At 31.6% G+C, this 13,703-nt stretch overlaps 2 protein-coding genes across 2 annotated transcripts; both read right to left on the bottom strand.

Moving 5' to 3' along the window:
* Nucleotides 1-555: 555 nt before the first annotated feature.
* Nucleotides 556-3,399, bottom strand: HELRODRAFT_194813 (hypothetical protein; the record flags this gene model as incomplete). The annotated part of the gene is made up of 6 exons (XM_009012243.1): nt 556-602; nt 624-1,451; nt 1,845-2,307; nt 2,425-2,460; nt 2,536-2,699; nt 3,241-3,399. 5 exons carry the CDS (start codon nt 3,397-3,399, stop codon nt 1,239-1,241), a joined length of 1,035 nt encoding a protein of 344 aa, XP_009010491.1. The 3' UTR covers nt 556-602; nt 624-1,238.
* A 1,885-nt stretch (nt 3,400-5,284) lies between these two features.
* HELRODRAFT_194812 (hypothetical protein) lies at nt 5,285-7,732 on the bottom strand. The gene is made up of 5 exons (XM_009012242.1): nt 7,610-7,732; nt 7,010-7,408; nt 6,279-6,442; nt 5,819-6,119; nt 5,285-5,720 (listed from the first exon to the last, which is right to left on the bottom strand). Exons 2-5 carry the CDS (start codon nt 7,328-7,330, stop codon nt 5,460-5,462), a joined length of 1,047 nt encoding a protein of 348 aa, XP_009010490.1. The 5' UTR covers nt 7,331-7,408; nt 7,610-7,732; the 3' UTR covers nt 5,285-5,459.
* Between the last annotated feature and the right edge of the window lie 5,971 nt (nt 7,733-13,703).

Genomic DNA, 13,703 nt, shown 5'->3' with positions numbered 1-13,703 from the left:
AAAATATTTTTTATTTGCTTGACTAGACGAAATTTTTCTAAATAAACTGGAAAATTTTTTATGTGTCTCATCAGCGTAGAGCAGCAAAAACACAAACACCGAACAATAACACACAATAGAGAGAGAGAGAGAGAGAGAGAGAGAGAGAGAGAGAGAGAGAGAGAGAGAGAGAGAGAGGGAGGGAGAAAGCCTAGATCAGCCACACTAAGCTGCTTAGGCAATAATGAATACTCACGCAGGCAAGAATGTGCGAAAACGCAGCCCAGGAACGGATCTATAATGAGTTCGTGGACAAAGTCATACAATGATGAAAAGAAGATAATTTGGATGAAGCATTTAATTATATATATATATGTGTGTGTGTGTGTGTGTGTGTGTGTGTGTGTGTGTATGTGTGTGTGGTGTGTGTGTATCTATAAGTATTTTTTGTGCATATTTTTCCAGATCACTGATTTGAGCAAATTTCATTTTTGAATTCCGGGTGAAAATAATTTTCAAATTAGTATGAATTGACAAAAAACTGCTACAGATAGAATTTGATAACACTTTTGTGTTATCAATCGTATCGTATCGTAAAGAAAAAAAATGATTCATTGATTCACAGTCAGTTGAATTAATCAAATTTTCTATACACGCAATTTTAAAGTGCAAAACATTCTTTCAACACATATATTTTATAGAAAAAAAACTAGAACTACTAAGAGTTTTGAAATCTTTAAATAAACATTTAAAGTAAAAAATAACTAGTTCATCATCAACTAATCAATCAATGCATCAAATTGATTGAGAAATGAATTTTAAAGTAAAATAATGTAACAGCTTTCAATCAAGGCCAACAAAAACTTCAAAAAACTGTTCCTCCAACTGAATTAACGTTGTTAATTCAAAATACTCTGCAAATCTCTGACCTCAATACAGCGGCCTAAATGTCTGCTTAATACATCATTTCAATTAACTCATTAAATCTATTTTTCGCGATCGTGTTCATACTTAAAATCAAAATTTTCAGTAAACATATATGACAAACATGTGCAAATCTTGTACTACCTGGCTTAAAAATGACTGAGTTAAAAAAACGTCTTGACAGAAATTAATGTCACGTTAAACAACTATGAATAATTCGTAATAATAAAAAAGTTATGTTGATAATCAAAAGTTTCATAAATGGAGGAGGAAAAGTTCACTGAACTGTCAAATATTTATTTTGCAGGAACAAATTTGAAAATCTTCGGTCCAATTCAAGTTTTCTTTCTCAATGTTCCAGCAAACTTTGTATCAAAAAAGTAGAAGTAGATGGGTGTGAGGATGAGACAAGCGAGCTCCAGAAATTGGCTAACAGCTGCACTGAAAGAGTTTTCGTAAATCGTTTTATGTAAGGTGGCATGGTTCATAATGGAAAAGAAGAACACGAAGTGGGAGGTGAAAGTGATAAATGTCGCCAATCTTGTATGCTGTTGGGAGTTTATTCAATAATTATGTGATTTCAATTTTCTAAAAATTTAAAATGTTCATCAATATTCCCAATTATTGTATCGTTAGAAGTTATAAAGACTGGCACGCACACATGCACAAACACACACACACGCACGCACACAACACAGACGCGCAAATTACGGCCTTCAACTTTCTGCATTTAATTTGGTTAATGCGTGGCAGCAACAGGTCCCGTGACCCATTCAAGTACCTGGGTTCTTGCCGACCGAGCAATTTAACAATTATCACTATTGGATTTGCGCTATAAAAATGAAGTTGATTGATCGATGGCTTGTTAACAATAGGACTATCATTGCTACTACGAAAAATTTTTTAAAACTTTATAACATTTATGTGAAAAAATAACTTACTTTAATATTTTGGCGCTCAGCCTTCTGAACCTGAATTACCTCTTTAGAAAACACAGGCAAAAGGCAACACAACACTTTACCGTTTTTATTACTTTGGCCGCTAGAAACTTTGCCAATAGGGCTGTCTTTGTTATCTTTGTCAATGGCTTCGCATTCATTTTGATCATTATTTTCAATGACTTTGTCCTCATTCGTGCTGCTAACAGCTTTGCTTTTATTTCTGTTGTTATTTGCCAAGTCCTCGGCCCTTTCCAAAATCCTCTCTAGTCTGCTGATATGTTTATATTGTAGTTCACGACGGAGTAAGAGCCACAGTACTGAGTGCGCCAGACAATGATAGATGAACATAATGATGAATAACTTGAATACATGCCACGGTACGAAGTACACCTCAAACCATCTATCAAAAGTGAGATTCTTGCAATCGCATGGAATATAAGCAAACTTTTTTTTTGTGGATTTTCTGTTAATATTAGAGTTAAAGTTTAGAGAAAATTGATTTAAAATAGATACTAAACAAGTCTACGTTACTAAAGGAAAAAGAAAAAAATGTCTTACTACACCGAAGGACAAAACTTACGATGAATCGCTGGCCACTGATGGAGCTGACGAAGAGCTAAAACGATTAGGAATTATAAATTGAACATGTAATTTTAACAAAATGAAATTGAATTTAGCATTGCATACCAACATTAATGATAAATAAAAAGATATGACCATCGCCAGCGAAGTCAGCCAAACGAATACATTCTGGAAGATGGACATGAGCTTTGACGGATTTTTGATTATTAACAATTTAACTTTGGTGCTCGTAAGAAAATGAACCGTCATAGACAGAACTATCTGTGAGAAGAACTAGAAAATGGGTTGATTATTCAATATCATGTTATATTATTATTGTAATTATTATTATTATTATAACTCGAAGGTGCTTCTTTGTTTGAAAAAAAAGTTTAAAGCTGTTTCCAGCACTTTTTTTGTAACGAATATAAAATCTCAAATAAAAATATTAATTCGTTGACAAGGGTTTAACAGCCAAGGCTGTTTTTATTCTTAAATGACTAAAAAATTAAATAAAATAATTAAATTTTACATTAAACTTTCATTTTATACAGGATAGGCTTGTACAAACTTAAATGTATTATCACGTGTAAAAGTCTACACATTATTGCACTGCCCTATATATTTGAATATAAACATTTACCTATAACATTCAAACTTTACCAACTTCTATCGAAACAGCTAAGTTAGACATTTCCCGGATGTAAACTGAATTACGGAGAAAAATTTGGTTGCGGAAGAGAGAATTCAGAATCACTAGAATGCTACCTACAGTATAGCTAATCAATAAAGAGTTACACTCAGTTCTGGCAGAGGTCCTAAGATAGTGAAGTACCATTATGTTTCCAGCTAGTGCACATATGAACAGGAGACAGTAGAATATGCAGAGTGTTATAACTTCAGGAGAGTGGAAAGAGAAATCAATCAGAGTTGTGTTTTTACCATATATATGGTAGAAGGTACAGTTACAAAGCGTTTTACAATCGTCGGACATTTTCAGACTCTTTAAATTTGTGGATCAGATCTAGAAGAGCAAATTTGGAATTTATGTATCTATTTCCCCTGCAAATTTGAAAAAAAATTTATAATATATCGCTATTCTCTCCTAAAATTTTTTATTTTTCTCAAAAGCAACAGTGGAAAAAAATCGACACATCACACGTGGAAACACGTTAAGCAACGCATTTCAAATGATAGAGAGAAATTCTTTGTATTCAAACTCGGTCACTGCAAAGTCAAAGCCAGACACCATAACCATTACACTAACGCAAAAATAAATATACTCTAATGTTAGAGTAGTAACATTTGTGATTTGTGATTAATTTTCATTACCAATGATACAATGATGATTAAATTTGAAAAAATTGCTAAAAGGCAAGAAATTAAGACGAATTAAATATAACTAAATTACTAAAGACTACATTCTTATGGAATAAAAATTGAAACATCGATATTTTAAACTTACTCTTCAGTAATTTGAATTCAGATTTGATATACGAACAGTTTCTATTACTCACTTACTATGAAAATCTTTTTTTTACCTCTATTTTATTTCAATTAAACAACGAATTCTAAAATTCCCTTTGTACTCCGCACAAACACAAAAACCATCGAAACTCCTCTATGTTAATCAGCTAACGCTTTTCTCACTCTCTCTCTCTCTCTTTCTCCCTTTCTCTTGCTCGCTCCCTCTATCTCTCTTTTTTTCTATATATATATATATATATATATATATATATATATATATATATATTAACACACCTATATATTTATATATAGGTGTGTGTGTGTGTGATCGTGTGTGTGTTTTTGATCGTGTGTGTGTATGTGTTATTGTGTGCTTAGCACAAGGTGTGTGCGTATGCATGTGATACAAAGCTTATAAATATTCATATCTTAGCAAAAACTGGACTGTTTATATATATATATATATATATACCTATATATATTGAAAGAGAGTTTATATATAATATATGAGCATTTATATGGCACTTCTTTTATAGAATCTAAAAAAAAACAACAAATACATAACAAGAAATAAAAAATAAACTATGAAGGTTATCAAACTTGTTATTAGTGACAACCATTTTAATTTATTAACCAAAATCGTTACGTGTCGAATGAAGCTGCTGCTAGCTCCGCATCTGAATCTCCGACCTTGACCTATTTAGCTGGCCATGAAGTCTCATATAATTGATGACAAAACTTGAAAGTAGACACAAAGTGGAAATGATAAATAAAGTTATAGTTATTAAATTCTACCAAATTCTTAGCGTTAGATAACTTGTGGTAGCATCTACCGATATTTTTAAGAACAGTTTAAGCATAATTTTATTTTCCAATTTATTAAAGTTAACAGGATTAATGCAGATAAGGGGTCTTATTTCAATGTAGGTACCTCATTTTCAGTGCAACGTGTAAGAAGTTCAAAGATGTCATGGAAGTTTTTTGAAAGGTTGACAAGGTTCCTCGTCTACTAGAGTTTATTGTGCTTCATAAGATTTATTATTTTTGTTGGTGTTGCTCTGATGCGGCAAAACCACGACCATGAAGTTTCACTGACGACTAAAATTTTTAACGGCGCAAAGACAAAATGATATCGTCCATTGATCCTTTGTGGGTTGCTCCATATAGATGGAAAATAAGATAGTGTCATGATGTTAATGTTTTTCAATGCTGTCGAACGCAATTTTAAATAGTTAAGTATAATTTTTAAAAACATTGCACGAGCACAAAGTTGGCACTAAACTGCATTTTTCCCAAATTACAGGTTTTGTTAGTAACATAACACACACACACACACACACACGTTTATTTAGAACACATTTTCTTTCAACGAATGACGGATCATCAAACGAAAATTAGTTTTAGATTGCATCAAGTTATAATACTTTGTACTATTTGTTTCACAAAAAAAGACCAAAACTACTTTTGAATAAGATTTTTTGACAAATAAGAATATAAGAACTAATAAAGGAGCCTCGGTTTTATTTCATGATGAAAATAAAGTAAATTAGCAAAACATAACTGAAACCTTGACTTGAATCGCCAAATTTAATACTGCACAAGGACAGGTTGAAACGTATTTGACCTACGGCAGCTGGTTTTCTTCCTCAGCGCCTGGAAAAATTTTGGCTCACAAACGTTAAAATAAATAGGAGTTGAGATCAAACAAGCAAGTTCCAACAGCTGGGCAACAGTTGGGTAGGAAGTGTTCATGTAAATTGGTCTAAATAGGCTGATACCAATAAAAACTTCAAGAGGGATGATGAGGAGGTAAAAGGTGTAGGTAACAGCCGATAACAAAATAGCGTGCTGTCGGTTATAAATTAGAATAAAATTAGTTAAATACTAATTAATTTTTATATTAATATGAATTAAATATTATAATTAACTATATTGTTATAACTCACTGGAATACTTTTGTTTTCCAAATCTTGGGCTTCATCGTCAGACTTTTTGTCCAGAGGAGCAAGCGTGCAGCTGAGCTCTGGTGTGGGCTCACGGCAATTTATTCGATCAGCCTGCCATCTCCGGTGAAGCAAATACCACAACTCTCCGTGTATCAGACTGAATAAAGCTAGCTCAACCAAGTAAACAAAACAAAGGACCAATGGCAAGTAGTAAACCTCGAACCATCTATCTACGGGCAGGTTAGTACAATCGCAGGGAACAATCTCAGGAGTTGTGGGCTCGAAAAACAGGTCAGTCATGCTTAAAATTGAAAAAAATTTAAATTGAAGTTATTTCAAGTAAACTTTTTATTAGAAATTTGAGTTTATATTCGATGAATTGCTAATTGTTGAATGGCAATTGTTTATAATGAGCGAAAATGATGGAATAACAATGAAAATAAATACACAAATTACTTACTCGGGTTTGTAACAAACCAACAGCGTACCCAAGAGCGGCACCAGCCAAGTAGTCAAAACTTTGAATATTGAAAATGATCTTGACGTCTTCTTGAAGATCACTAATTCATATTTTGTAACAGTGAGGAACATCACACTGGACGCCATTGACATTAGAGCAAAAAACTGGAGAAAATTTAGAAAACTTATTTTCACTTTTGTTTTTTCATTGACTATTTAATATAGAAATTTTTTAATTGACTATTTAATATAGAAATTTCTTGACGAAATTCTGTTTAAAACATAGAAATAAAGTGAACGGATTAGTAAAAAAGGCCCTCAACTTAGGATTTGAAAATCAGTCCCCACAAAAACTCGAACAAGCAAAGAAAAAGATCATCATCCTTTTGAAATCGTCTCCCATTCCCCACCGCAATATTTTAGATACGCCACTGCACATTTCTATCAATATCTATACAAGGTCACAGAGTTAGCTCAATCGGTAAAAGCGCCATATCTCGCGCTGCTAACACGTCATGGAACGGTTCGAACCCTGTCCGAAGCTCGAGAACCATCATACGCGTATGATGCGCTGCTTGCACGTGCATTGCATACAAAATGTGTATGCGCAGGGTATGTTGCGGATAGTACGCATCACATTACAACATCCTGGCCATACACGCGATACACAAATTTGAATTAATAGATAAAATATTAGCTATACCAATATTTACACTTAATATTTACACTTACATTTAACAGGCTTGTGTAACTGATGTAGCTCCAGATAAAACTTGAGTTATAAACGATCAGCTGGTTTGACAGTGGAGTAGTCAGGGTTAGGATTAGACTGCATATGGTGTAAGATAACAGTAATGCGTTGCAACATGTTCTTGCGGAGATTGTCAAAAACCAAAGGAGAATCGAGTTTGCAATGAGAGATAGTATGAAGAGGAGAGTATAGGGGACGAGCAGTGTTTGGAAGGCCGTAGATTGAAACAAGTCAGTAATGTTTTCATCGCTAACTTCGACCGTAGAGCAATTGCAGATTGTGTTGTTTTTGTAGAGATACATAGTTCAGGATATGGTATTTGTTGTTGTTGCTGCTGCTCTGAAGTTTTAAACTGCAAGTTTGATTTTGCTGTTTCTTCTTAAACCTGAAGTGAAGTTATTAGTAGTGAATAAGTTTCAAATGTAAGTAAGGTATTGTATTATGTTCACACATTCTTTGTTTTCATCTATTCATTGTTTTTAAACATGAAAATAAATTAATTATTGATAATTAATTTGATTTGAAAAAAAGAACAAACTTGATTAATTTTCATCAATAATCAAAATTTAAAAAATAAACTTACGGAGTTTCTTAATCAACCATTCACCACAGAAATTTTTAAATAAATATTCACTCAAATTTAATCCTCCTATCCAACATTTCTTTTGTTCTAAAGAAACAAAGACACAACCGTCCAAGCGCCAATCATGAATATTTATCAGCTGGGCATTCGTTTGGTAAGCAACACACGCACACACACACACATACACACAAACAATCACACATGTTCTAACTTACATAGGTATATATTTGTTTTATTTATGTATATCTATATATCTATATTTGAATTTGTGTGTGTGGTTGTGTGTGTGTGATTGTGTGTATGTATGTGTGTGTGTGTGTGTGTGTGTGTGTGTGTGTGTGTGTGTGTGTGTGTGTGTGTGTGTGTGTGTGGTGTGACAAACACCGAGCTCTACCTACTAATGAATATGCACGCTGAACTACAGGCCATTTTGGTTTCGTAAATTTTCGTAATTTTCAATATAGGATGATACTATCAAATAATAATCTATTTTGAAAGAATTTTTTATTGATCTGTTTGTCTTTTTAATTTTAGGTTTTTCAAGCTGTGTGTTGTGTGTGTTTTGTATTATTATCTCCCCACTATTGAGACTATAATAGAAGCATCTCATTGTTTTGTTTAGTAACAAAATTTTCAATTTTCTGTCAAACTTTTTCAAAATGACTGATTAAAACCGTTACAAATTGTTTAGCCCAAAAATATTTTTGGTCAATCTAGTATGATTAAAATGAAAAGAAATTGACATTGTTATTGTGGTTACTGACATTGTTATTATGGTAACTGGTATGTAATTTGTATTTCGATACATTTTCTCTCGAGATTTGCTATTTAAAATTATAAAAACATAAAATTAAAATGTTTTTTTTAACAGATTTGGCACACCTACTCCTCAAAATTAGCAATCATCTGGTTGGTTATCGTGAAGGATCACTTGGATGAATGTATTTTGGCCTCATTTTACTCTCAGAACAGGGTAATTAATAGCATTCTTGCTTGTTATTTATCGGCGCTATTTCGGTCTCACAAGCATACACACTCACACACATCACGCACACACAGACACACGCACACACCTAAACATACACGTCCAAATACATCAAAGTATGCTGTATATAAATATAGTGTTGTATGTTTTTTACTATAGACACGCCTAGGTGTGATAAAATTTGAATAGTTTGAAAAATGTTTCAAACTAAATTATCATGCAGCATTGATAAAAAGCCATTGGTTTGTTCATTTACACACAAAAAATGCAATTGAACGCTTAAATATCGAATCATTGATTATTAAACTATTAAACAGAAAAAATAATAAAGATAATTTTTTCCAGATCTTGGAAAATATTTCATTACAAAATCACCAAACGATTTCCGACTCAACAGTCTTTAAACCATCCGACTTACATATCTTCTGTTTCGTACTCACAGGATAATTTGGTCCCATGAAATAAATCCAAAAAGGAATAAAGATTGTACAAAAAAGAGTTATGAGTCTGAAACATGTGATTGAAAAGAAATGTTCATCTTTGTTGCTGTGGTTTTCACTGAGAACAAATGAGAAGATGCTGTCGGTGGCCGGGAGGAAAACTATGGAGAGGATGAAAGTACTGCAGACTGGCATCCATGAATGATGTTTGTGATTTGTTGAAATGTTGAAAAAATTTGTAATATTTTCTGCCATTTTTCAGTATTTTTTTAATTCCAACTCAATTAAAGTATGTTATATATGCTAATGTGAAATTGGTAAGAAAGAAATATTTTAGAATTCGAATAAACCCAAGATTATATCTATCAATGAATGAAGACAAAGAGATCGCCTTTCAGACGATTCTTTGTCCTCGCATAATTTTTAACATTGAATAAACCAAACCAGGTAAGCAAATATATATTAACGCATATATGAATACATGTATGCAATAGACTCTTTTTACTCTTTTTCTCTCTCTTTTTCACTTTCTCTCTATATATGTTCATGCTGGTTTTAAAATTATTCCAAACCATCCAATCACGCAGATGTTTTATACCAATGAATATTTATTTTTATAAAAAAAAACCGTGTAAATCATCCAAGTTTAAATTACTTTTATAAATAATAAATAAAATTATTATAAATTCCATCCATTCGCCAAAAAAATGTAGATATTTTTAAATCTTTTCCAAGTAAAATCTTTGAAAAAATCATAGCTAGCTGCATATGTTGGCCTTATAAGTACAGTAAGTCCTCTTGTTGAAAGAACAACACAAAAGATATATAGTCCTTACTACACTATGCTACACTATGCTATTCTATACTATAATAGAGTAGACACAACACAAAAGATATATAGTCCTTACTACACTATGCTACACTATGCTATTCTATACTATAATAGAGTAGACACATTGCTTTGTTGACCTATAATGTTGTATTGATCACTTATATGCCAATGTCCTTGGAACTAAGAAGCCTTTGCTTCCTGTGTTAGTGGTTGTTGTAGTAGCTTCGTGTTGTGGCGTCGTGTTTGTGGCATACATACACAACACATACACACGCACACACACTCTCTTTCTTTCTTTCTTCCTCTCTCTCTCTTTCTCTCTTTCTCTCATTCTCACTTACTCATTCACACACACACACACTCGTAAAGGTGTTTATCAAAATCAATAGGCTTTTTTTAATGTTTTGTGACGTGATTTGAAGATGAGTGAATTTTTATTATATTTTCTTACTTGCAGAATATTTTATTAATTATGATATAAATTGAACAATTTAATTCAATGTTTTAATTTTCAAATTTAAAAATTTGTGAAGTTTTTACGATAAATAAACTAACCTCAAATCACCGTTCTTACTCACCAATAAATGAGCCAACTCGTTTTTATAACTGAAAATTGTTTTTTTTTGACAAAATTAAATTTGAAATGGTTTCCTTGAAAATTTAATAACAAATATGAATGCAAAATATTACAAAATGTTAGCATTTGAATTTTTTTTTAAATTTTAATAAAAATCAAACAATGTAACATTAAAAAAACAAACTTTGAATCATGTCTCTAAAACTAAAAAAAAAAAACAACTAAAAACTTCTTATATCAATAAACCACAAAAATGAAAAATTATGATGTGACAAATTGTTTGAAAGTCTGCTAACATACGTGCGACACTTTTAAAATATACATAGAAAATAATAACTGTATAATAAGATTATAATAATTACTATAATAATAATGATAATAATAATAAAACAATGTAAACTCTAATATGTAATAATAAAAAATGTAAACCTAAAATCACGTCACACGAAAAGAAAAATCAAACTTCAAGATGTAAATTGTCACGGGCCATTGAATAAAGTAAAATATTCAATGTTTTAATTACTATAATAATAACAATGTAACATTGTTATTTAAAGTATATAAACTCAGACCATTGAATATTAACAAACCCATTAGCTAATAAGGTAGCTGGTTGCAGCAATCTACGGCTTCGGAATCTGTTCCAGAGTTTGTTGTCTTCATTTTGAAAGTAAAACACCGATCTTTTTTTAGCTATTAATTCTCAACAACTGATCAAATAGATATTAAAAAGTGGAATGTTTCATACTTGGATCATGAGCTGCGTATGTGAGCACTTCAAAGGCGTTCAGGTTATTGGGTTGAGTAGTTATCTGTTGAACAATGATGTACCAGACGGCTGGGATGTTTGCATTGTACCTCAGTGAGCAGAACAAACGAAGAAGTGACTGTCACACTGGTTGCACAGGTAGTAACTACCTCTCACTTTTGCCGATTTGTTGTTTGTTCCTCCGGTTATGAACTGCTCCATACGTTTAACTGTAAAATATTTCACCTTTCCGAAAAACTCAATTTGCAAAAATTTTTCATTTAAAAAATTTCTCACTAAATTTATATTTGTCTTCTATTCAAAATTACACAAAATTCCATCGACGACTAACAATCATTATTAATAGTCGTTGGATAGAGTCGATATGGCGAGGTTCTTCCAGATCAATCATCAGCCAGTGAAAAGTAGTTACAGAATAACTAATGAAGCACTCGCAATAAGATGCGTGGAAATTGGCAAACTTTCCATCGGTAGCCTTCGACGGAGCACAGCAGCCCACAGGTAGGCAAACTTAGTCATCGTACGCGTCAGCTGTTGCGTTTTTGCCCAGAGCTATATTTTTCCCTTTTAAGAATTTTTTGATTTATTAAAAAACTCACCGTGAATAATCTTCATTTATTAACTTCAAGTTTTTGAAAAGTTTTTTTTATGAAAAAGGTTTATCTTTTCAATTCTGATTTATAATCTTTTATAACCTGCTGCGATTAATTCCAGTTGAAACATGAGTACAAGAAGCGGTTTCATTACTGACAATAAATTCTATCAATTATCTCAAATACAGTTTTAATTGTTTCAATGAAATGTGTAATATTAAGTTTATTAGTGACAATACAGACCATATACTTAGCTACCAAACATTATGTATTTTTAAAATTTAATATGTTTAAAATTTTAACATTTACATAAGTGATCTCACAAAAATGTGTTGTTATGGCGTTACAACGAAATGAAAAAACACGTTCGTCCGAGCGTTTAGTTAGACAGATTAATTGCATTGTTCGCTAGACCATATGCACTTTATGGATTGTTTTTTGGCTACTTTTAATAAAATGTTTTCAAATTATCTATCCAGCTTTGAATTTTTTTCTCATTTTCAGACTGTCTCCATATTATGGCTTGACGCACAATGCTGTATTTTTTTGTTACCCAGTCATTCATTATTATTCATATCTATAAAAAATTTCAAACATTATCTGAAATTTTATTTTAATTCACATTTTCTAGAAAGCATATTAAAGAAGAAGAAGAAAAAATATTGAACAACATATTGTATTTCCGAATCTTGGAGTTGTGTTTCAAGGGTGTGGCATGACTTTGGCTGGTCTTCAACATATGAACAAAAGAACCATTTCGGTAGAACTAAGCAAGATCCAAAGTTCATGTGAATGTTATTGTACATTATTATTCAAAAATCGTATGGTGAGAAAATCGTCGTACCAACTTCGTTTGTTGAATTTAATAAATTTCACTCAAAAGACAGAACACTTCGGCAGTGTTTCAATATGTAAAAAATAAAAAGTTTGTTGAATTCACAATAAATGTTTGAATTTTTAATTAATTACTCACAATACATGGTTGAATTTCTAATTAATTACTCTTTTTCATCTTCGTTTTTTCTTACAAATTTTTTTATTGTTTTTTTGCATATAACATCAAAAAATAAACAACTCGAAACTGTTGCTGACTGGTATGGTAGTATTGAATCACTGATTGATTGAATGATTGGTTAAAAGATAACTTTTAATCACAACACTAAAATCTGTATCTTTTGAAAAGCCTACACTTGGGAACTCTACCAATTAGTCCATAAAATCAAAGGAAACACATCTATTTTTCTCATCTCCATCAATTTTCAAGAGAAATGTTGTCTTTCCAATAGCTAGGATCGTCTGACTGTTTAAAGTTTCTGTTAATTCTCATGACTGAACAAGAAGCTAGGTTATCGAAAAATGATCGATTTAACAGAATTTAATAATTTTATTTATTGTATAATTTTAAACTGAATAATTTCATTTATTGGATAATTTTAAATTTTTAAGATCAATTAGTCATTATGTGAATGTGATTGTGTATTTTAATTAATATTTCTTTAATTTTCTTACTAATTATGTTAATAATATTAATATTAATTATACAATAATAATTATACTGTTGAATATTTTATTCATAATGTTTACAATAAATACAAGTTAGGTACTGAGAGAAGATTAAACATCCACACATGTTTACACACACACACACACACACACACACACACATACACACACACACACACACACACACACACGCATACACACACGTACGCATACACACGTTCAACAGTATAAAAAAGTAAAAAAGTAAAAACACACATTCACACACACATACAGATACACACACGCACACATTCATACACACACAACAAACAAACAAACACACACACGTACACAAGAACACTGCCAATTACAAATTACAATAAATGATTACTATCTGAAAGTTACCAGAAATGT

Source organism: Helobdella robusta, assembly GCF_000326865.2.
Source record: "Helobdella robusta unplaced genomic scaffold HELROscaffold_101, whole genome shotgun sequence".
In the NCBI taxonomy this organism is placed as follows: domain Eukaryota; kingdom Metazoa; phylum Annelida; class Clitellata; order Rhynchobdellida; family Glossiphoniidae; genus Helobdella; species Helobdella robusta.
The sequence above is the reverse complement of the archived record's forward strand: the minus strand, read 5'-3'. Positions and strand labels throughout refer to the sequence as shown.